General features: G+C 41.0%; 1 protein-coding gene across 7 annotated transcripts in view; it reads right to left on the bottom strand.

Annotated features, from left to right (window-relative positions):
* PSD3 (pleckstrin and Sec7 domain containing 3) overlaps positions 1 to 23,259 on the bottom strand; it is a gene marked incomplete at its 5' end in the record, with an annotated part of 582,691 nt that overhangs the window by 177,761 nt on the left and 381,671 nt on the right. Inside the window, one exon of one of the 7 annotated variants that reach the window (XM_082863886.1) lies at positions 20,531 to 20,827. The exons of the other annotated variants lie outside the window; for them this stretch is intronic. Within the exon in view, the coding sequence (XP_082720012.1) occupies positions 20,531 to 20,689 (159 nt within the window). Of the gene's footprint in view, positions 1 to 20,530; positions 20,828 to 23,259 lie in introns of those variants that run through there. 7 annotated transcript variants of the gene reach the window in all.

Below are 23,259 nucleotides of genomic sequence, written 5' to 3'. Positions count from 1 at the left end.
TCAACTAACTAAATTCTTTCCTATCAGCTAACTACAGCTAACTACATTCTCTCTCCTAAAACCAAACTTGACAGCATTGTAAATGCCTGGCTTAGGTCAAGGCTCACGTGAAAGGGAAGAAGGCTCGTGCCTCTCCTGGAATCGAGTCATGTAATGCTGGTCACTGTGATATTCTCTTCTTAAAGATGAGCTTTAAACAAGAGCCATCGTTGCTGGGACACATGCTTGGGATGCCTTCGTCAGTGAGGATGATGGTTTGCTGCACTGATCGTATACTCCCACTCCACTTATGACCAAAGGTATTTGCCATACAAATGGCTGAAATTGGAGGTGTATTTGACAACTTAGTAAAATAATTTATCTCTAGCTATGTGAGGGGTTATCTGATCTAGGTCCAAGAAAGCAAGATTTGTGGGTAAACACTGTCACAGAAGGCTTCCATTTCCCTGTGGCCATGAATTGGTAGCTGGAGACAAGTGGGGAAAGGGACGAAATCAATCTCAATGGGCCAGAGCAGCCCATATAAATTATATGCAGTGAGGTGATAGCCAGCTGTCTCAGGCTAAATAATAGACCCCCAAAAGACATCCAGGTCCTAAACCCCAGAACCTGCAAATGTTTCTGCATTCCACAAAATGTTTGCAAACACAATTAAGTTAATGATCTTGAATGGGAGAGAACATCTGGGCTGAGTGGTGTCTCTATAAGAAGGCAGCAGAGGGAGATTTAACAAAGACAGAAGAGAAGGTAACAGGAAGATGGACAGAGAAACTGAAGTGATACAGACACAACCCAAGGAATGCTGGCAACCACCAGAGGTTGGAAGAACCAGGGAAGACATCCTCCCCTAGACCCTCTAGAGGAGCGCAGCACTCTCCACACCTTGATTTCAGACGTCTGGCCCCCAAAGTTGTGAGAGAATAAATCCCTGTTGTTTTAGAACACCAAGTTTGTGGTAATTTGTTGCAGCAGCCCTAGGAAATTAACACACGAGCTATAAATGGAAGACAGATTTCTGAATAAGGAATGATCATACCCACAGGTTGACTTCCAGAAACTTTTCCAGAGTCAGTCCCCAGGTAAAACACAGTTGTCTACCAGAGTGCTCTCAACTGAAAGTATGAGGGTATGTGCCAGAATGAGCCAATGAACTTTTTAAAATATTGATCACTGAGTCCCATCCCAGATCTACTGAATCAGATTCACAGATTAGGAACCTAAACATGAATATTTCCAAATGATCCACACATAACTCTGATACAAACCCTTGGTTAAAAATCACTGCTTTGTGAGGTTACCTGTCTTCTTCAAACTGAAATTCCTGCAACTTAACCCAGGAGCTAGACAATAATCAAATACCTCCACTGAGACTAAAGAGGACAGAATGATTCCTCAAAGTTGAAGTTCATCAGTTTTAAGAATGAGAAAGCAAAGTAACTTGCTTAAATTACAGAGATCAAGGTATCTTGGTCTAAATTTACTTTTAAGTCTTTGTTCTTCAACTTTTAATTGCTTCTCATCGAGATGATAAAATGTAATTTTATTCAAAGCTTAGCACCATCTTTGACAGCCCACACACGGTTCTCTGAAGCTTTCCCTATTACCATGCATCAGGTAACCATGAGTCTCTTTCTCTCCAGAAGCACATTTTGCAATCTATGAAATTCATGTATTTTTGTTCAATCATCTCTCAACTCCAATGATTTTTCTTTCTCTGTGCTCCTTGAATTACTAGGAAAAGTATAGGGGATAACACAACTTCCAGTTTCCCTTCATGAGAATGACAGTGACCACAGTGAAATTTGTACCCAAGAATTATGACACCATCAACACCGTGGCTATCTTGTTCAAGTGCAATGCTGCTTCATGCAGATATTCAGATCAAGCAGACTTCTAAGTATAGAACTAAATATGCAACACTCTGGAAAATGTTATCAGAGAAAGATTGTGTTTGAAAAAGACATTGGTTAAAAATTAATAAATCTAGGGGCTTCCTTGGTGGCGCAGTGGTTAAGAATCCGCCTGGCAGTGCAGGGGACACGAGTTTGAGCCCTGGTCCGGGAAGATCCCACATGCCACGAAGCAGCTAAGCCCGTGAGCTGCAACTACTGAGCGTGCGCTCTGGAGCCTGCAAGCCACAACTAATGAGCACGCGCGCCTAGAGCCAGTGCTCTGCAACAAGAGAAGCCACCGCAATGAGAAGCCCATGCACCACAACGAAGAGTAGCCCCCGCTCGCTGCAACTAGAGAGAGGCCACACGCAGGAACGATGACCCAACACAGCCAAAAATAAAAATAAATTTATTTAAAAAAATTAATAAATCTAGTTACCATATGAATTTCAAATTGGTTAGAAAAACTCAAAATATCTTAAATCGATGGCCCTCAACTTTTATTTTCTTCCTTATACCTTAAAATAATATTGAGAAACTGCATTACTACCTCATTAAAGAGGGCTTCCCTAAAACCAATATTTAGAATTGACTCTTTGTTTGCCCCTCTACCCGTGGAAGTTGCTATACCCGTGCAACATACCAAATAAAGTTATGGGTGAGAACTGTGCCGCCGCCTTCTTTTTTTCTTTCTCTTAAGTGGCAGAAGGCAATTGTCAACCAGAAGTAAAAAAGGATAAACAGCCTGAAACTCTGACCACAACAGTATTCATAGGTAGATCCATTTTAGGGAGAATAACATATAAAAGATGAGTTTCTGGAAACCGATTCCTATATCCAGTGGAAAGTTTTCATGTACCCAAGTTTAAAGAACACAACATTAAAGAACACATATTAACAAGCAACCTTGCAGGCATTCCTCTCTTTAGCTCTCATTCAGGGTGACAAAAGCATGCTCAATATAAATAACTTATTCTGAGTTTGGCTTTTTCCCACATCTATAGTCAGATCTATTTTTTGGATCCAGTCACCATGTAAACAGGGTCAAAATCTATGTCCTGGAGCGTTAACTTACCACAGGTTGTGGCGCACTTACAAACCCAGCCAGCAATGGCAGAAACATCTAACCATTAAGTGTCTGACTCTACTGCGGAGATGAGCCAACGCCAAACCATAACAGATACCACGACAGTAACATAAAAGCACTCGCCTTACTGAAAGGGAATCTGAAGTACAATTAATATGCATGATTCATCACATAACAAACACTTGTGAGTACATCTATAGGCCACAGTGGCATTATGCTAGGTGTAGAAGAATCCACTCTGCCTTCTGGGGCCTCTTATGTAAGGATAACAAAACGTACTGCTAATCCTGACTGAACTTGACCTAATGGAGAATTAGCTAGCAGAATCAACTTTTTATTTCCTGCCATCAATGTGCAAGACACTTTCACACATAGTATCTAATATGTGACATCATATGACAAGTAATTTTTAGAGAAATATTTAATAGAAGAGAGAACAGATCCAGTCTCAGGATCTAAGAATTTGAGGGGAGGAGGGGGTTCGACAATCATGAACTTGCCCTTTCAAGACAAATAATTTCATTTACCTGGCCTTCATTTTCTAAATATGTGCTATGAGAGGGTTGCATAAGGTTACCTTTTTTGAACCCCTTCCAGATCTACCATTCTATGATTCCACTTCAAAAGGATCTTAGAAATCACCTGGTCAAACTCTCAAACTAGTTCTTTCCCTAGTCCCTACTCCCTTTTCCTGTGTCCCTCACTTATTTTTCCCCATGGTTATTGATTAGCAGCATCACTATTTGCTCCCAAATCCCAGGTATGACTCTATAAATTAGGAAATAAAAGTAATTTTTAAATTGCACATATAAAAATGAAAAAGGGGGCTTCCCTGGTGGCGCAGTGGTTGAGAGTCCACCTGCTGATGCAGGGGACACGGGCTCGTGCCCAGGTCCGGGAGGATCCCACATGCCGCGGAGCGGCTGGGCCCGTGAGTCATGGCCGCTGAGCATGCACGTCCGGAGCCTGTGCTCCGCGACAGGTGAGGCCACAGGAGTGAGAGGCCCACGTTCTGCAAAAAAAAAAAAAAAAAAAAAAAAAAAAAAAGAAAAAGGGAAAGAGGGAGGAAGACTGATTATTCCCTAAGGGGGAGGAACAGCAAGTGGGGCTCGCCTGATTGCCTACTGTCAAATGTATCTTTGTGAGCTAAAATAGGAACCACCCTTCCTTATCACCAAAGGGGGGGAGATGCAGCCAAAGATAATACTAAATATGCACACCTACCAAAAGATTTGGTGAGCAGCTCTGGAGGTGCACTCAACCAAACCTGAAAGGGAACAAAAATGTTCCCTTTATTACCATTTATGCTGACACAGTACTCCAAACTATTACACATATATATATATATATACACACACACACACACACATATTGTTTCATTTCATTCATTCTGAGGGTAGAATTGGTCAATAAGGTGTCATGAGTATTTCTACAGAGCATATTCCTCCTAAAGTGCCTTTTCTACACCTTATGATTACCTCCCATTTGACTGGCTGCTGTGTCTTAAGGAAACTTTCCTAACTATGCTAGTTCAAATAACATTATTCAAAATGTAAATGTATTTAAATACAAAATAGCCACTAAGTTCCTTTTTCTAAATTGAGGCATGATTGACATATAACATTATATTAGGTTCAGGTGTACAACATAATGATTTGATATTTGTACTAAGCTCCTTTTTGAGCAAAAACTTAAGTAGAAAGAATTTTTTTCTCCTTGTTAATACTGTAAACATATCCCTCAACACAATAAAAGCCATATATGAGAAGCCCACAGCTAACACCCAAAGTGCCTGCATCAATTTACATTAAAAAACTGAAAGCTTCTGCTCTAATGTCAGGAGCAAGACAAGGATGCCCATTCTCACTGCTTTTATTCAACACAGTATTGGAAATCCTGGCCAGAGCGATTAGGCAAGAGAGGGAAATAAAAGGCATTCAAATTGGAAAAGAAGAAGTAAAATTGTCACTATTTGGAGATGACATGATATTATGTATAGAAAAACTTAGACTCCACAAAAAAAACTTCTAAAACTAACTTAAAAATTCAATTAAGTTGCAGGATATGAAATCAATATATAGAAATCTGTTGATTTCTATACACTAATAATGAACTATCAGAAAGAGAAATGAAGAAAACAATCCCATTTATAATTTCATCAACAAGAATAAAATATGTAGGAATAAATTTAATAAAGGAAGTGAAAAACCTATGCACTGAAAATTATAAGACACTGATGAAAAACATTGAAGATGACCAAATAAATGGAAAGATATTCTGTGTTCATGAATTGGAAGAATTAATATCATTAAAATGTCCTATATTACCCAAAGCAATCTACAGATTCAATGCACTCCCTATCAAAATTCCAGTGGCATTTTTTTCACAGAAATAGAAGAAAACAATCCTAAAATTTGTGTGGAGGCACAAAAGACCCTGGATAGCAAAAGCAATTTTGAGAAAGGACAAAAAAAGCTAGAGGCATTACACTCCCTGATTTCAAAATATATTACAAAACTATAGTAATCAAAACAGTATGATAGTGACATAAAAACAGACATGCAGATCAATGGAACAGAAGAGAGAGCCAGAAATAAGTCCACACATATATGGTCAATTGATTTATGACAAAGGAGCCCTGACTATACAATGGGGAAAGGAAAGTCTCTTTAATAAATGGTGTTAGGAAAACTGAACAGCCACATGCAAAAGAATGGAACTGGACCACTATCTTACACCATATACAAAATTTAACTCAAAATGGATTAAAGAGTTGAATGTAAGACCTGAAACCATAAAACTCCTAGAAGAAAACATAGGCAGTAAACTCCCTGACATTGGTCTTGGTGATGAGTTTTTGGATTTGACACAAAAAGCAAAGGCAACAAAAGCAAAAATAAATAAGTGAGGCTGTTCAAACTAAAAGGCTTCTGCACAGCAAAGGAAATCATCAACAGAATGAAAAAGCAATGAACTGAATGAGAGAAAGTATTTGCAAACAATATGTCTGATAAGGGGTTAATATCCAAAATATACAAAGAACTCACAACTTGATCACAAAAAACAAACAAACAAACTCAATTAAAATATGGGCAAGGGATCTGAAGAGACATTTTTTCAAAGAAGACATACAGATGGCCAATAGGCAAATGAAAATATATTCAACATCACTAATCATCAAGGAAATGCAAATCAAAACCAAATGAGACACCACCTCATACCTGTCAGAATGGCTGTTATCAAAAAAACAAGAAATACCAAGTGTTGGCCAGGATGTGGAGAAAAGGGACCCCCTATTGCACTGTTGGTGGGAATGTAAATTGGTGCAGCCACTATGGAGCACAGTATGGAGTTTCTCACAGAAATTAAAACTAGAACTGCCATATGATCCTGCGGTCCCACTTCTGGGTATTTACTGAAGGAAACAAAAACGCTAATTTTAACATATACTGAAAAGACATATGGACTCCTACATGCACTGCAGCATTATTTTATTTATAATATCCAAGATATGGAAACAATGTACGTGTCCATAAATGGATAAACTGCTTCCTCTCTCTCTCTCTCTCTCTCCACACCCACCCACACACACACACACACACATGCACACATATACACAAATACACACACACACACACACACACACACGCAAAGGAAAATTATTCACCCATAAAAAATGAAATCTCGCTATTTGCAATAAGATGGATGAAGCTTCTGAGTATTATGTGAAGTGAAATAGGTCAGAAGGAAAAGATAAATACCATGTGATCTCATATACGTGGAATCTAAAACAAAACACACACAAAAATCCCAAGCTCATATGGAGAGAAGATTGGTGGGGTTGCCAGAGGGGTGGGGTAGGGATGGGGGAGTGGGAGAAATGAGCAAAGGGGGTTAAAAGGTACAACATTCCAATCATAAGATAAATAAGTCATGGGGATGTAATGTGCAGCATGGTGACTATAGTTAACAGTACTGTGCTGCATATTTGAAAGCTGTTAACAGAGATCTTAAAAGTCCTCATCACAAAAAAAATTTTTTTGTAAATATGTAAGGTGATGGGTGTTAACTAGACTTATGGGGTGATCATTTCACAATGTATACAAAGATCAAATCATTATGTTGTATGCTGAAACTAACATAATGTTATATGCCAATTATACCTCAATTTAAAAAAACCTGTAAACATATCCTAATGAGTTGATTTGAATATCAAGTCTAAATGCTGGTCCAATATCAAAAAACTGACTAAGACTCATCAGCAAGCAGGTAACATAGTTGAGTACAGTAGCCAGGGAGATACTCTTGGGAATTAGAGAAAGCCTGATCTAGAGGGGTGGGTGACACTCAGCTGTAGCCTGATTTCAATCAGGTGGGAGTATGGATTCACTATGCCTAGCTCTTATTATTTTTCAGGAGTACAAATTACTCAAGGCTCACAAATTTTCAAGTGTGGCAACAAAAACAAACCAAAAAAAACCCCACTGTGGGCCAAACTAAACACATCTGTTATCCAACAGGACATCAGGGTTGAAATTCTGATTAGAATGAAGTTATCAGAAAACTGTTGGGAAGAACAATGAGAATCCCAAATAGAGAATAGATACAGCAAAACTTCCTGGTTTATGATTTAGAGACTTAACACTTCTGGATATTGGATGTTTCACTTGATGAGATTTCTCTAACTCTGTGATGATGCTCTAGCCATTTCTCAATGGCTGATATTCCACTGATGATAGATAATAATATAGCCATCTATGAGGCCACACTACGTGAGGCATCGTGCTAAGAGAGTTATTTCTATTTAATCTCACTGAGTCCTCACAGCAACTGTATGAATGAGGTATTATTATCCCTGCTTTAGAAATGACATACCTAATGCTCGTAAAGGTTAAGTAATCTGCCAAAGGTCATAGAGCAGAGCTGGGGATCTGAAGACAGGTCTGTCTGAAGCCAAAGTCTGTGCTTGTGAAGTCTGCCTTAATCCTGATGCAATACTGACATATATAACATACTATAACATAGTATATATACAGTATATATAAAATGTTTTAAGTTAACATAGATTGAGCAATAGATTTTACAACTTCAATAAATGCTTTGTTGTTAAAAACTTACTAGACGCTAGTTTACAAATTTAAAAACGAACAACGCTATTCAGATTCTTCCATTTCTTTGCCTTTTACTTTCTGTTATATCAGCTCAGGACTTGTTATTTAGTTTATTTAAAAGTAGTGTTTTCACAAGGAAAGATATCCACGATCCTGAGTTCTTACCTGAGAAAACAGTGTACCTGTGCCGACGGTTATTCATTCCATTCTCGTTTAACCTGTCATGCATCTCTGTCACCTGTGTGCTCCAACTGCCTATGTGGCATGCCTGCTTGACTCACTGTATTGCTCTAGCATACAGTAACCACAACAAATATTTTATCCTAACATATGCTGATAGGTCAGGGGAAAGTATTTTTTATAACTAATAAACAATGATAAGATTGAATTTTTTTCTATAATAGTATTGTATACAATATAAGTACTTATACAGAATAGTATTTTTTTATAACTATTAGAAGACTAGTTCATGTTTGGGACATGAACAGTATAGCATAACATAACAATTGTAACAACTGTAACGATATTGTATAAATAAATCTCTTAAAACTATACACTCATTCATTTATACATTCAGTCAACTGAGTCTCTACTACCTGTCAGGTGGGCAGGTTGTCAGGTACTCATACAGGCATTGAAAGCCCAGTGGTGAACAACACAGGCATAGAACTTAGATTTAGTGGGGGTAGGAACAGACAGTAAAAGAATAAGAGAACAAATAAAGATTATTCATTTTCTGGGAGGCTGCCAAATAATTATTATAAGGTAACTAAAATAAGGTAACAATAACTCAAAAAGTAGCTTTAGACTGGATGGTTGAAAAAGCCTCTCTGCAAGGAAATTTAGGGTGTAAGCGACAGCCACAGGAAGATAAAGGGAAAGAGCTCCTGGCATAACTGAGCCTGGTGGGTCTGAGAAACAAACAAGGCCACCATGGCTAGAGCACGGTGGCTTGAGACGTGGGTCCTGACAAGGACAAAGAGGTAACCACGTCACACAGGGTTTTTGACCAGAAAACAAGGGTTAATTCCACGTGTGTTGGGCAACCACTGGGGGATTTTAGCAGTAGAGTGACCTGCTCTAATTCATGTACTTAAAGGTCGCCCTGGCCACCAAGTGGAGAAAGGATTGGAAGAGAGCAAGGGAAGCTGCATCGAGACTGGCGGTGTCTGGTGAGGGGTGGTGTGACCGGGCTTGGGGGGGCAAAGTGCAGACTGGGGATGTATCAGACCATTTTCCTAAATTGTGGGAGAAGGATGGCCCATTTTCCCACACCTCAAGCACAAATAAAAAATTGGGTAAGACAGTTTCAACAGTGGCACCAGAGACAGATTGCTCTCCATTAGTATTTAAAGTCATTTAAGCTAAAACTGGGGTAGCTATATTAGAATATGCGATTAAAGGGGAAAAGTAAGGTGCAAAACAGTCTGTTTAGTATGTTCCTACCTTGTTCCTACCTGTTTAGTATGTTCCTACCTATCTATGTTTGCTCTCACTACATCTCTGAAAGGATACAGAAGAAACCACTGCTGAGATTTCCTTTGTAGAAGGCAACTGGGGGAATGGAGTGGTAGAGAGAATTTTCTATGGATAACCTTCTGTACCATTTGAATGTTTACCACACCATAAATGCTTTACTTCTTCAACTAAAAATCTAGATACTATATTTTAAACTCCTCACATGTGATCAAGACTCTGCCTCTCTTTAGTCCCCACGATACCTCATAAATTGTCTTGACCACGGCATGTTTTAAAGAAACAGGTGTTGAGAAGACAAGGACCTCGGTGATGATGACCCTGACACCATGACTCCCATCAGGGAGGCCACAGCACAGAACAAAGAACAGTGGACTAGAAATCAGTTCACTTGTATCGAACGTGCCCCTTCCATCAGCTGTGTGACTTTAGGCCACTAACACTAGCCTTTGGTTGCTTCATCAGTAAAGATAAGATAACAACAATCTACCTCATAGAATCGTGAGGATGAAATCAAATTGTCAATATGAAAACATCTGTACTTTGTAAAGCAACATATGAATGAAAGGTACTATTGTTACATACAGCCCATGCTTGTCCTACTTAAGACTTTACAGGACACCTGAAGTAAACATCCAGAATCCATCCATTCCATTCCCCATGCCAAGCATGCTGGGCCTGGGGAGAATCACTTATTTTGAATCAAATTGGCAGTTTGGCATTATAGACAAACATGTCAACAACTAACATTTACTGAGTAGTTAACAAGTGCCGGGACCTGTACATGTATGACATTGTTCCCTCTTCACCACCACCCATGGGTATTATTCCCATTTTACAGATGAGGAAAATGGGGGTGCAGAGAGGGTAAAGAGAGTGTTATTAGGTGGGAGATCTCAAAAAGGAATCATAGGCAGTTTGATTCCAAAGCCTTTCACATTTTTTCCTTGACTTTTTTTCCCTTGAAAAATCTAGGCTTTCACTTCCTGTCTTCACTTCGGGGCAGAGGAGCTTGAATCTGTTATATAATTCTCCCTCTAAAACCTACAACAATAAGAGTACACGTCTCTGACCACTCAGACTACTATACTATTCTCCCAAGAGAACTCCAACCTGGATGGCTAAAACTGTTTGCAGCTACAGTCGCGCTTTAGGACATGCCAGGCTGGGTGTCTGACAACTGAGAAGATATGATCCATACAGGTAACATTTATTGAGCTGCTACATGCTGAGCACTTATATGTACTATTTCATTTAACTCTCTACAACCTATGAAATAAGTATGACTTATTCCATCCCACTGATCTCAAAGCTATAGAGTAGGCAGATTGTTACTTGCTGCAGGTTGTAGGGTACCAGATCAAATGCAGGAGGCCAGTTAAATGCGAACTTCAGATAAACAATGACTAACTTTTTTCAAGCATAGGTATTACCACCCCCCAACTTTGCATGAGGCATACTTATACTAAACATTATTTATTACTTACCTGAAATTCAAGCTTAACTGGGTGTTTTGTACTTTTATTTGCTAAATCTGGCAACTCTCCCAGGTGACAGTTCCAGTGGCAAAACTGGAACTCACACATAGGACCATCTGCCTCCAGAGCTCAGGTTTTTATTCACTGCTTTACACCTCTTGTCCTTCCCAAGATGGACTTGCTGTGACTACGTCAAAGCCCTCCTGGGAAGAGGATATGTATCTCAGGTAGAAGAGGAATTCACTGAAGTACCAATGGAAAGATTACAACATATATTCTGAAAAGATCTTCATCTTCAAACAAATGTGGGCATTAAAAACTAATGTCCAAAAACATTATGTAGATGTGATTTAATGTAGCAATCGTCAGAGCCTGATAGCTTGGAAAAAGTTAATGTAATGATAGTCTTAGTAAATCACCACCTTCTTCCATAAGAGTTAAGGTTAACTTCCAAAGTATTCTTCAGCATATGTAACTATTCTCTGACCTGTATAAGCATCATGATTTTCAAATTCATTGCCTTCATAGCCATCTCCTGATTTTGCTTTTAATTCTTATACGCGAATCCTCTGATTTCTCTATCAAAAACTTGTCTGGATTTGGATAGCTGGGCCATACTTTTGAAAAATATAACAATAACCAATATTTTCAAAGAAGATTCTGGATTGTACCTGCCATATCTGTTATTGGACCCTCTTGCTGTAAGCCTTACTTGTTGGGAAGTGGCAGGCACATACCATAATAAAGGAAGCTTCATAATTTTAGTACATAAAGAAAACATAAATTCCAAATGACCTCATAAATTACATGCAGTAAGTTTTTAAACACCTGAGAAAATGATCAATTATATTTAATGATTATGGACATGATGATAAAGTTAATGTACACAGTTAAAAAACTGCTTGCTGAGTAACATGCAGAGTTCTTTTTATAAATGGCTTATAAAAATGATTCCTGGGGGACTCTGACATTTAGAGAGAACATCAGGCATGGCATTTGTTCTCTGTCATTTCCATGCATTAGACAAAGTAATGAAGACAAACCAAATGGAAACAGATTTCATCCAAAACAATCAATACAGCTAAATTAAATAATCTAATCCAGTGGCTGCCAGGCTTTGGGATTTCACGAATAGGAAAATTTTGAAAAGAGGTTTGGGAACCCACCTAGAACTGCCAGATTTTCATTTTGTCACGTGAGGAAATAAAACAAAACACTATCTTCTACTGCCATCATTCCATCAAAATAATTAACAAGGACAACCTCAAGACAAAGCACTGTTTCCCAAGAAAGGACCATACCTTCACTAACATTTTCACTATAGACTGAAAACTTTGACAGCAAGCAGCAGCAGAACACGGTCTAGTCCTATAGCTGCTAGAATACAGTGTCTGGGAAAAGATGAAATTTTTAAAAAAGAAGTCCCTATTATTTGGTATTTGCTAAACACAAAGTTAAGATACACAAACCATTCTAGTCAATGGAAATTATTCCAGTCTCATGTGTACTTATATATGTTGTCCATGTTCCTTGTTGTTCATTTTTAAACTTTTATCAAAGGACTATGTTTATCATTTTCATAATCAAAATTACTAAAAGGCATGTAATGAATAACAATCCTTTGATTTACTTACTTCAGATTTTTGTTATCCAGAGCTAACCTCTTTCAACTCCTTTTTTTTTTTTTCTATTTTCAGTATGAACTACTGACTTTCAACTGTGGAGCTCTGGAAAAGAGCATTTATATCTCTCTCTCTCTCTCTCTCCCTCTCTCTCTCCATCTCTCTCTCTCTCTCTCCCTCTCTCCCTCTCTCCATCTCTCCCTCTCCCCACCTCCATCTCTCCCTCTCCATCTCTCTCTCTCTCTCTCCATCTCTCTCCTCTCCCCCTCTCTCTCCATCTCTCTCCCCCCTCTCTCTCCATCTCTCCCTTTCCCCCCCTCCATCTCTGCCTCTCTCTCTCCATCTCTCCCTCTCCCCCCTCCATCTCTCCATCGCACCCTCTCCCCCCTCCATCTCTCCCTCTCCCTCTTCATTTCTCTCCCCCTCTCTCTCCATCTCTCTCCCCCCTCTCTCCATCTCTCCCTCTCCCTCCCTCCATCTCTCCCTCTCCCTCTCTATCTCTCTCCCCCTCTCTCTCCATCTCTCTCCCCCTCTCTCTCCATCTCTCCCTCTGCCCCCCTCCATCTCTCCCTCTCTCCCCCTCCATCTCTCCGTCTCTCCCTCTCCCCCCCTCCATCTCTCTCTCTCTCACACACACACAGTATGCTCTTACTCCCCCCTCCACTCCCGATCCTCCCACTAAAATTATATCACAATCACAATTTAGAGGTACATCAATTTTCAGTGCCTACCTTGTTATGACTAGGCAGATGTAATTCACTGCTGAGCTATGTGTGCAGTAGGCCACAGTTGCTTCTTTGTGAACTTTTTGTTTTTCCCGATGTTAATCATGACCTCATTTTGTTGTTGCTGACTTCATTTTCTAAGAGCCTATCTCTAATTCATCACCACATGGGGAATCTCCTCTCCATATGGTCCAACACTTCACGTATTCTCTCAGTGACACTGCTGGAAGCATCCTTGGAATCCTCTATTCTCCCACTCCAATCTGAACTGGTCAGTTTATCCTGCACACCACAACTACTGAGCCTGTGCGCTCTGGAGCCCGCACGCTGCAACTAGAGAAGCCTGCGCGCTGCCAACAAAGAGCCCGCATGCCGCAACTAAGACCCAAAACAACCAAAATAATAAACAAACAAACTGGTCGGTTTCTATCTCCCGCAGAGCTGCTGTTCTGGGGCTTCTCCTTTACTATCATCCTGGGGTTCCCCTCTGACTCTCTGCTATTAGATTTCTGTGTACTGGACACCATGCCTTCTCTTCTTCCAGTAACTTCATGTAAGATGGGTGAGGAGAGAAGGAAGAGACTGCCCATTGTGAAATGTGTGTACTTTTCACTTAACCCGCCTATTTTCAATGTGGGAATCCCACTGCTGGCCTCAACTGAGCCTGATTTCCTAAGTCCAAAGTCTCTGAGAGGAGCTGCAGAAGATGGGGGATATGGTCACTAGGCTCTGCAAAGCAGGGGAAGGCGTCTAGAGGGTCCAATAACCAATTTTAAAGGACTTAAGGGATTGTTCTGTTTTGACCCACTGCCCTCAGAGGTAGCCAGTGACTGATTCCTACGCCTTTCCTGTGTTCTATGGGCTTCCAGGTCTGCAGGCACCTGAGTTTCAGCTCTCTCTGCAGTTAACAAGTCTTTCCATCTTTTGAATTTTGTTGACATCTTCTGGGAATCTATCTCATTCTCTGTGTCCTTGAAGATCTGTGAGTTCTACTGTCATTTTAGTGGGGTTATGTAGGCATAGGGATAAAAGCACATTTGTTATCTTAAATTTTAATTTTAAGAGTTATGCTTTTGCAGCATATAAATACCATTTAATCATGATCTCAGAGATCACAGCAGGGGGTTGATGAGGCATACAAAAACCCCCTCAAAACACTGCCCAATCATAATAAAAGCATTCTGGAGAGCTTTCTATTTTAACTGCTTTTCAAAAAGTGTTCTGAGGAAGAAAACTGTCATAAATCAGAACAAAGCTGGTACTTTATCAGTGCCTCTAAGTGACAGGAAAGACCTTCTTCGCTCAAAGCGCTTTCCTTTTCTGTCTATTAGGTCTAGCTAGTGAACTAGACCTCAAACCTTCTGGTTTACTTATGCTGTGAAGTCTCAGGAGACAGCTCTAATAAAAAGCTCAGTAGGAAGTGACACCCTTGTCATGGCTACTGCGGGTGCAGGGTCTGGAGGGGCTCCCCTGCCCGCTGTCAGCCCCTCCAGACCCCCGTCAGCTTCTCAGCTGTGGACCTGAGGCTGACACCACTAAACCGCACCTGGGTGCAAGGAGGAGACCAGCGATTGGGCCTGGGAGAGCTGCATACTCTCACCTGATTTACTGGAGTCAAAAAGAAACTTGGCTTGCCAGATCTGAATAGAGCGATTACAAGTATACTGACGTCTCCGGCTACCTTGGGTACCTCATGTTCCAACACTTCACTGCAGGCTGCAACCCCTGTCATGTCAGGGGATGAGCCAGGCTAGGAAGAGGGCCTCACCCAGTACTTTCCTGAAAATTCTGACATGAAGCATTCCGAGTAATCTACGTAGAAAAACAAATCCCACTGAAATCAGATGATCTGTGTGTAAACCAAAATGTTGTACCATCAGAACGTGGTAGACCGGATTTTTTCAAAGAGTGTACTGCTTGGAAGATAAGATAATGCTCAAAAATCTTAATTAAAAGCCAAAGATAGAAGAGAAACCCCATAATAAGTTACTGAGGAGGAGCTACTTTGCCCGGCTGCTCATGGTTTCTGTATCGCTATGCATGAGTAAATAAAAAACATTCTCCAAAATTTTCCTGTTAGTCCTTGAGCGGAATGCAACCCCTGAAATGTAAACCAGGCAACCAAGCATAATCTAACAACAGGTTTCAATAAAGGAAGGCATCATCCTGGGAAACACAGGACATCTGGTCGCCATGCATGTTCCCACACAAGGGCTCCTGAGGGTTGACTTCAGGTTATCGCCATGCTAACCTCCTTGCATCTTCAACAAAGACTATCTTAAAAATGCAAGTTTTTTTTGTTTTCTCCCGTAACTCCCATCTTAACACTATTTCACAGATTTCTCTTCTTCCCTTCCCTTGATTCTGACAAGGCTAATATACTAGCTTGCCAGGAATGATGACACAGACCAGCATCTTCTTTACAATGTTCAAATACTTCCTGGAACCTCTGAAACACCAGCCTAGTACACCATCCCTGGAAGAACGTGTTCAAACAGAAAGGCACGAGTGCAGCAGAGCTGGATGCAGTGTGACACTGGGATTATTCTAAGGACACTCAAACCAAGTACAAAACCACGGGCACCTTAAGCAAATGAAAATAGGTAAATAGGAGGATAGTGAAGATCTGCTTTTAATTACATTCAAGGGTCAACAGGTGTCACCCCATCATGAGCATAGTTTGCTGAATGTCCTAAATAATCATCCTTTAAAAAGGTACTAATTTACATGAAAGTACTGGCAGGATCTGCAAAATTCAGAAATAACTTGGGGTGAGGGGAGGGGGAGTTAGGGGCTGGAGGAAAATCCAAAAACACAAACCTAACAACAAAAACCAGTATCACTGTGCTAGCTTTAGAATTTAAAATAAAACTAAAAGTGGTGAAAGCTTCTATTTGCAGGCAAGGCTGAGTCAAGTCTGAAAAGGGTTAAACAACTATTGATAATTACGTAGTCTGCAGCATTACCTTCCAGAAGGGCCAGGTATCTTAAGGCCTCCTCTGGGTAAAGACCACATTAAAATATCAAAATGTATTAGTTTGTCAGAATCACACCTGAGGGAAAAGCATAACTTCTTGGATCACAAGAAGTGATTCCAGTGTGAAGACAGTAGAGCTGATATAAGAAAAAGAGAGTCTGGAGATAAAACTGTTTTTATCTTTGCACAACCAGATTTACTTTGTGAAAGACACCTCCTCTCAGACTCTCTCATGTGCCAGGGTCATAACTAGTAATGCGAGATGTTCTTCATATTCTGGCTCTAATAGTTTAGATCTACTGTCCTTCTGAAAGGATCCAACTGAAGGATGAATCTACAAGGTTAAAAGATGTTCTACTTCAATTTAAGAATAAAAAAATACAAAAAGACATTCGCAGGAAATTTTCCAAATTATGACTAAGGATTTTCTCCATATTATATGAGAAATACATTTTTTGAATAGGCAGACATAAATGACCCACTGAACCAGAATCTCGTTCCCGGGCTCTAAGCCTTAGTTTAAAGAACAAAAAGAGATCTGGTCAAGAATGACAATCCACAAACCTCTCAAGAAAAACTTCAGGTCGCAAAGGGGCACGGTAATGATTTCTTCCGGGTTCCTTCGTGTATAGATTTGGTTCCCAGAGGGAGAAATGATTAACATTTACCTAACAATACTACAGCAAAGCCTCTGCAGAAGGGAGAGGACAGAGTTGATGGTGTCTTTCACACCACTGCAGCGAGTTTTGCAAAGCAATGAATTAGGCCCTTCCACTTTCCTTTCATTTGTTTACGGTTAACACCAAGCACAGGAAGAGGTTTATTCAAAATATATATAAACTCACCTTCCCTGAATCTAGCTCAGTCTTTAGGTTCCTCATACAGAGGAATAACCATCACCAATCCTCACAAGGTTTCTAAAATTAACATTGCTCAGAACTAGGGTATCATTTCATCAACCCCTGCTCTTTATGGGTGAGTGTCCGGGAGGAGAAGTGACTTGTCTAGGTGCACACTGCTGACTAGTGAGCAAAACCCCGGCCCGCCACAGGGATGCTGTCACAGCACAGAGCAAAAGGCCCCCGTTTTCAGTTGGCACCACCCAAAGTGCCAGGGGTTCTGCTCTGCAATCTGACTGTTGGAGAAGTTGATTTCTTTGCTGTACTATTGAATAGCTTGAAACAGTTCGCTTGAATCCAGATGATAACCAACCAAAGAACTCCTGGTTTAATCTCTAGCCCCATACTATTTCTCAAAAAATGCCTAAGAGTCAACCATGCGCGTCACACTGACCTACAACCACAATAGAAAAGCGTCCCGTTAAGACCCCCTCATCTATAATGCATAGTGTAGTTGGCAAGAGACAGGGAAGGAGAAAGCGATATTGTCAACATGAGCTTTTACAGGTTTATGTTTTAAACCGATAGTTGGCTTACTCAAGTTGAAAACTGTGCAGTACTGAAATAACTTATATTTCCAGGGGGATGTGGAAACGTGTGGCAGAACCAAGGCTTGATCGGCATCTTCTTCCATGGCGCACGCCTGACTCAGGAGTGCCAGTCTTTAGACACCGACCCGAAATGCTCCTTGGGTCAGAAGCAGAGCGAGCAGCTGGGCCGCCCCCTCACGGCCAGGAGCTCATGGGTACCCTTCCACCAGCAGGCCCTTGGCAGATAAAGAGCCACATCAAAGTCAGACTTCACTAAGACATTTAAATAACACATGTGTTCTCCACAAAACGCGTACGTGTTCTTCTAAAGCTTTCAAGGGATACAAAATGTATTACATAGCTCCAGCTCCTTGACAAGGGACCACAATGACTGTACCTATTCTAGAAAACGCCAGAGTTCCAGAGACACAAAAGTAAGTCCCAGGAGCATACCCCAAGTTAATGGTACCTTACTGGCTTTTTTTTCAGGCAGTGGTGATGGTATCTCTTCTAATCATTAGATTAGATATCTTGCATTTTGGATGAAGAGTCAGATAATGAAAACGTGTTATTTACATGATTAGCAGGAAGAAGCAAGATTCCATTATTCCATTTTTAAAGAAGCTTCTTAAAAAAGAAGCACTTTTTTAAGTGCTAAAAAAGTAAGGTGAATGAAAATTCTGATTATTAACCCCCAGAGTAAAACATGTACACTGTGGACAGGAATTCATGTTGATATGTATTTATACACATCTATAATATAGTTTGGTTCAGTACATTTAGGGTATAAGCCTATAGTGTTATTCAGTTTACCTCATTTAGGGAACAAAAATGGTTAGTGAAAGATTATGTTTAATCTATCTAATTTCCCATTCTAATGATTTTCTGTTAGTTACTTCTGGGGCTTAATTTTGAAAGACTACATAATGCTATAAAAATATCTCTTGTGAGATAGTGGGTGAATGCACCCTCCAGAACTTCCTATGCCTCAAAAAATATAATTTAAAAAAATTTGACTATAATCTCCAAAGTACCATGTGATGGCCTACTGCCTACAATTCTACCAGAAGTCTTTTATGCTGTTCTCTCCTTGCTATGTTTGCAATACTCCCCCTCCCCCGCCAAAATGCTTGGCTTTCTCTTGCATAGAATCAAATCAAACAGAAGAACCTGTACTGTGTGACAAACAGAGAAGATAGTTAGAGCGTCCTTCCATTTGGCATGTATGCTAGATTCCTACATTACAGTACACAACCATAATTCTGGGCAAATAGACTAATATTACAATGCTTAAATTATCATCGGGATTGTTGGTAGATGATGATGGTCTGATACTGTAGGTACAATCCATATTAAAACAAAACCTAAACATGCTTCTTAGCACTCTTAATAGAAGCTAATCAGAGCCATGTTAAGAATCACATACCTGCCCACATACACTTAGCTACTTAAAAATATAATAAGCCATCCAGGTCTATCTCAGCAGGAAACAGTAGTCATCACACCACAGGAGGTCTCCTAACAGTTCCAGTAGAAACCAATACATCCCCAGGCAGGTCACATTAACAGGACGGTGAACACATGGACGAAGAAACACATGTTTCTTCCTAAAGCTACAGCTTTAAAAAAAAAATACAAGGAGGAAAGAGTTGCATCTGAAGACATTCTAGCTAGAAAATCTGCTAATGACTGATGGTGTTAGATCCCACTGTGTCACAGCCTAAGGGAGTGGGTAAGAAGCCAACATGTTTCTTAAAGTCATATGAGGTATTCTGCCCCCTCCCTTTACCCCCACCATATTTCGAGGGCACCCAGTTATTACCAAAGTCTTTCAATAGGTAAATGTCACAGACGGCGGCTGGGAGGGACATGTGAGGAGACCGGGTGACACCGAGCTCTGCTCCTGAAGCTTCCCCTGCACACATCAAACCTCCGAGTCTCCAGCATAATCATCTACATCTACAGCCCCAGAGTTTTGTGATCCCATGATTCCATTATTCCATTTTTAAACCTGTGGAGTGGGAGTGTTTCTGAGTACCCTGCTCACACAGATGGTGGTGGGAAGAATCTCAAGAATATACTGCATGTAGTAAATGCCCATTTCACTACGTAATCACCCCCTTCACATCTCATATGAGCAGAGATGATGTTATCTTACAGACAGTCACAAAAAGACAAGTGAATAATGGCAGCACAGCATCAGCATACATATGTGTAAGGAACATGAAAGAAGAAATTCTTCCCAATTACATACACCTGAGGCTCTGAATGAGCTAAAGATGTAGTGTAATAGGACCAGGTCTGCCCTCCACATATTAGGGGGAAAGCAGAGGAGGGAAGGCAAGAGGACCTATCTGAACGATAAAATCACACACACTGTCTCTGTATTCCTGATGTTCTAAAAATACACTGCACTGACAAGTCATTTGTCAAGGCAACCTTTCTGAGACTAAAACGCGATCAATGTGCCAACCAACACTTCTCCACTATCATTTCATTTTGAGCCCTGCTTCACCCTTGTCTTCCACAAACTGGCTCTTTAGAAAACTGACCCACGCCACAATCTTAATATCTGGAGTTCAGATACCACCCTCTCACCTATTATCTTAGAGCCATTTTATGCATTGTACTTTCTCAGTTTGTCATTGCACATTAGACGCTGGCAAAAACTGTACCAAATTTCATTATCCTAACATACAACTGTCAATATGCTTGAACGTGGTGTCTCTTTACCTTGGTCTCCTTGGCAGAAAACTCTGAGGAGTTGGAAATTTTCATAGACTTTGACCGGTGTGACTGCCGCCGGATGGAATCCTCCCGGGAATATTTCACAGAGCCTGAGGTCCTCACCCGCACCTTGCTGGCACTCTGAACACTGTTCACGCCAATCATTTTGCAGGCTGACCGGGGAAGGGGCTTGGAGAAATACAAAGGCACTTTCCAGCCGCTGCAAGGCTCTTATGCTGGAGGAGCTCCGCTGGGCCGCGCCTGAGCAGCTCAGAGCTCCGAGATCGCCTTAGCCCAGGAAACACCAGGCTGCTTCCTCCAGCGTCAACTACCCTGCTCGCAGAGAGTCTGATTGTTCCAGGCACAGCTCACGTCACTGGCTGCGAACAGGAAAAAAAGCAACCCCAGCCCTGCTACTTGTCTCTCTGTCACACACACACACACACACACACACACACACACACACACACACACACACACACACACCCCATATTCACACACTGGAACAAATGGCAATTGGCCAGGCAAGCAATGCATTAACATTCCAAATAGCAACACTATTTCTCTTGTGATTGTGCAGCAAGCTTATTAATGTCAACAACAAAATAGAGAGACCACAAATAAAAGTCTCAAGTAATCTGTCAGGCACTACGTGGGGTGGGAACAGAGATAAATTTTCAAAAAGAAAAAAAAAATACGATGGGCATCAAAAGGCTCAGTCAATTCCAAGCAAGGAAAAGGATGACAGCCACAAAGCCATCCCAGTGAGCATTTACTTTCCTCTCCCCTTCCTGTTCCAGGCCACATATCATTTAACAGTAATTCAAACTGCATTGCCTTTTGAAGAACTAAATGTTTCTTACAGCCTCAGACTACTACAGCCAGACGTTCAACCAGGAATGTGGTCAGCCCGTATGAGAAATCCAGAATAAAGATGGTGTGTCACCTCCCTCTCATACTGAAAACTTAAAAAAAAAAAAAATCCATCGGTTAGCACATGTTAGCTTTAAATATGGCTTAGAGTGAGCCACATAAAGCCAACTCTGACCAAGAAGGAGCAAGAAGCTTTTCTAAGAGCTAGAAATGCTCTGTCAGCACAAGAATGCATGCAGCCCCTTGAGTGAGAATTACAAATTGGAAGCTAATAGAAGACCAGAGAATTTTAGTTCCTGACATGTGAAGTTCTGAGTATAATACTCAGGATTGCAATACCTCACTTATCTGGAATCCCTGGGGTATACAGGGTCAGTCACAGAAGCCTCCAGATAAAGGAGGGCTTAGTGTTAATATAAATACAATTTTAAAATAGTTTGTAAAATGCCAATCCGGAAGACAGTGCTGCCTCAACCGACCCCACTCCTCAAATCTGATCTTTTCTTTGATGACTCAGGATTACAAACTTTGTACAGTACAAGGCACAGCTCCTGAGCACTATTCAGGAACGTGGGCTGTCTCCTCTGCTGACAGTGAGCCTGGCAGGTGAAGCTTGGACTTGGGCTGGGCTGCACCCCACGTCGGGGGCTACCTCCTACCTCCTCTGGCCTCTCCACTTCCCATCTCCCACCCTTGAAGCCCATGATGCTTCAACTCTGCTACGAGCGAAACAAAGACATTAGAGAACTTTGGTAGAGTCTGGTCTAAGATGATAATAGATAATCGCTTCTGGACGATCCTGGAGATCTTCTCTGCTTTAAGAATGCAGAGTTTAGAGTCTATGACATCATTTTTGGCTACTTTAAGGTAAACTTTCCTCTCTTCCCAGGTAATCTGAAGCTACTGAACCTTTTAAATTAAAAAAATTCTGGGGCTTCCCTGGTGGCGCAGTGGTTAAGAGTCCGCCTGCCGATTCAGGGGACACGGGTTCGTGCCCCGGTCCAGGAAGATCCCACATGCCGCGGAGCGGCTAGGCCCGTGAGCCATGGCCGCTGAGCCTGCGCGTCTGGAGCCTGTGCTCCACAACGGGAGAGGCCACAACAGTGAGAGGCCCGCGTACCGCAAAAAAAAAAAAAAAAAATCTGCAGTGACTTTATATTTTACAAAGCATGTTCCAAAGACATAAAAAATGATGATAAAGTCGCTCGTTTAGAACATGCATAATTCTAACTTAAGCATATGGTGATTCTATAGGCCAATATCTCCATTTAACACAAATAAGCCTGAGGTAGAACCCATGAAGGAACTAGCAGCAGAGCCAAGATAAAAATTCAAAAAGTACTAGTGGAAGACACGAGACCCTGCTTCAACGTGTCAGAAACAGGGAACATGCTGTAAAAGCAGCACATCGTTTGGGTATTTGCCAGGCAGAATAATGAGGAGTGAGAAGACACCTCCTGATGAACTTAATTTCCTTTTCCCCACCAAAAAGCTTACATAAAAAGAATGAAAACCATGTGCTGCCATGTACAGAAATGGAATCTGATATACAACCTGATTTCTGGGACGTTTAGCAGAAATATCCTATCTTTACCCAAATATGTTACCTTTATCCAAAGACTGCCCAGCTGGTATTATTCCTCCTGTAATGTCATTCCTAATAACAACTTTCACCTGTTTAACACCTTATACTTTACAGCAGTAGCACAGGTTATCTCATTTGGGTTCTCAACTTGAAAACGTTGTGAGGGGGTTGAGGTGAGTGGGGATTGTAAAACCCCCTCTTCATAGGCGGCAGAAGTCAGTTCGGGAGGTGATGGCAGAGCCGCATTCAAATCCTCACTTTGAGCCACACCACACAC

Source organism: Leucopleurus acutus (genome assembly GCF_964270905.1).
Source record: "Leucopleurus acutus genome assembly, chromosome: 21".
Taxonomy (NCBI): domain Eukaryota; kingdom Metazoa; phylum Chordata; class Mammalia; order Artiodactyla; family Delphinidae; genus Leucopleurus; species Leucopleurus acutus.
This window is presented reverse-complemented; position numbering and strand designations above follow the sequence as displayed.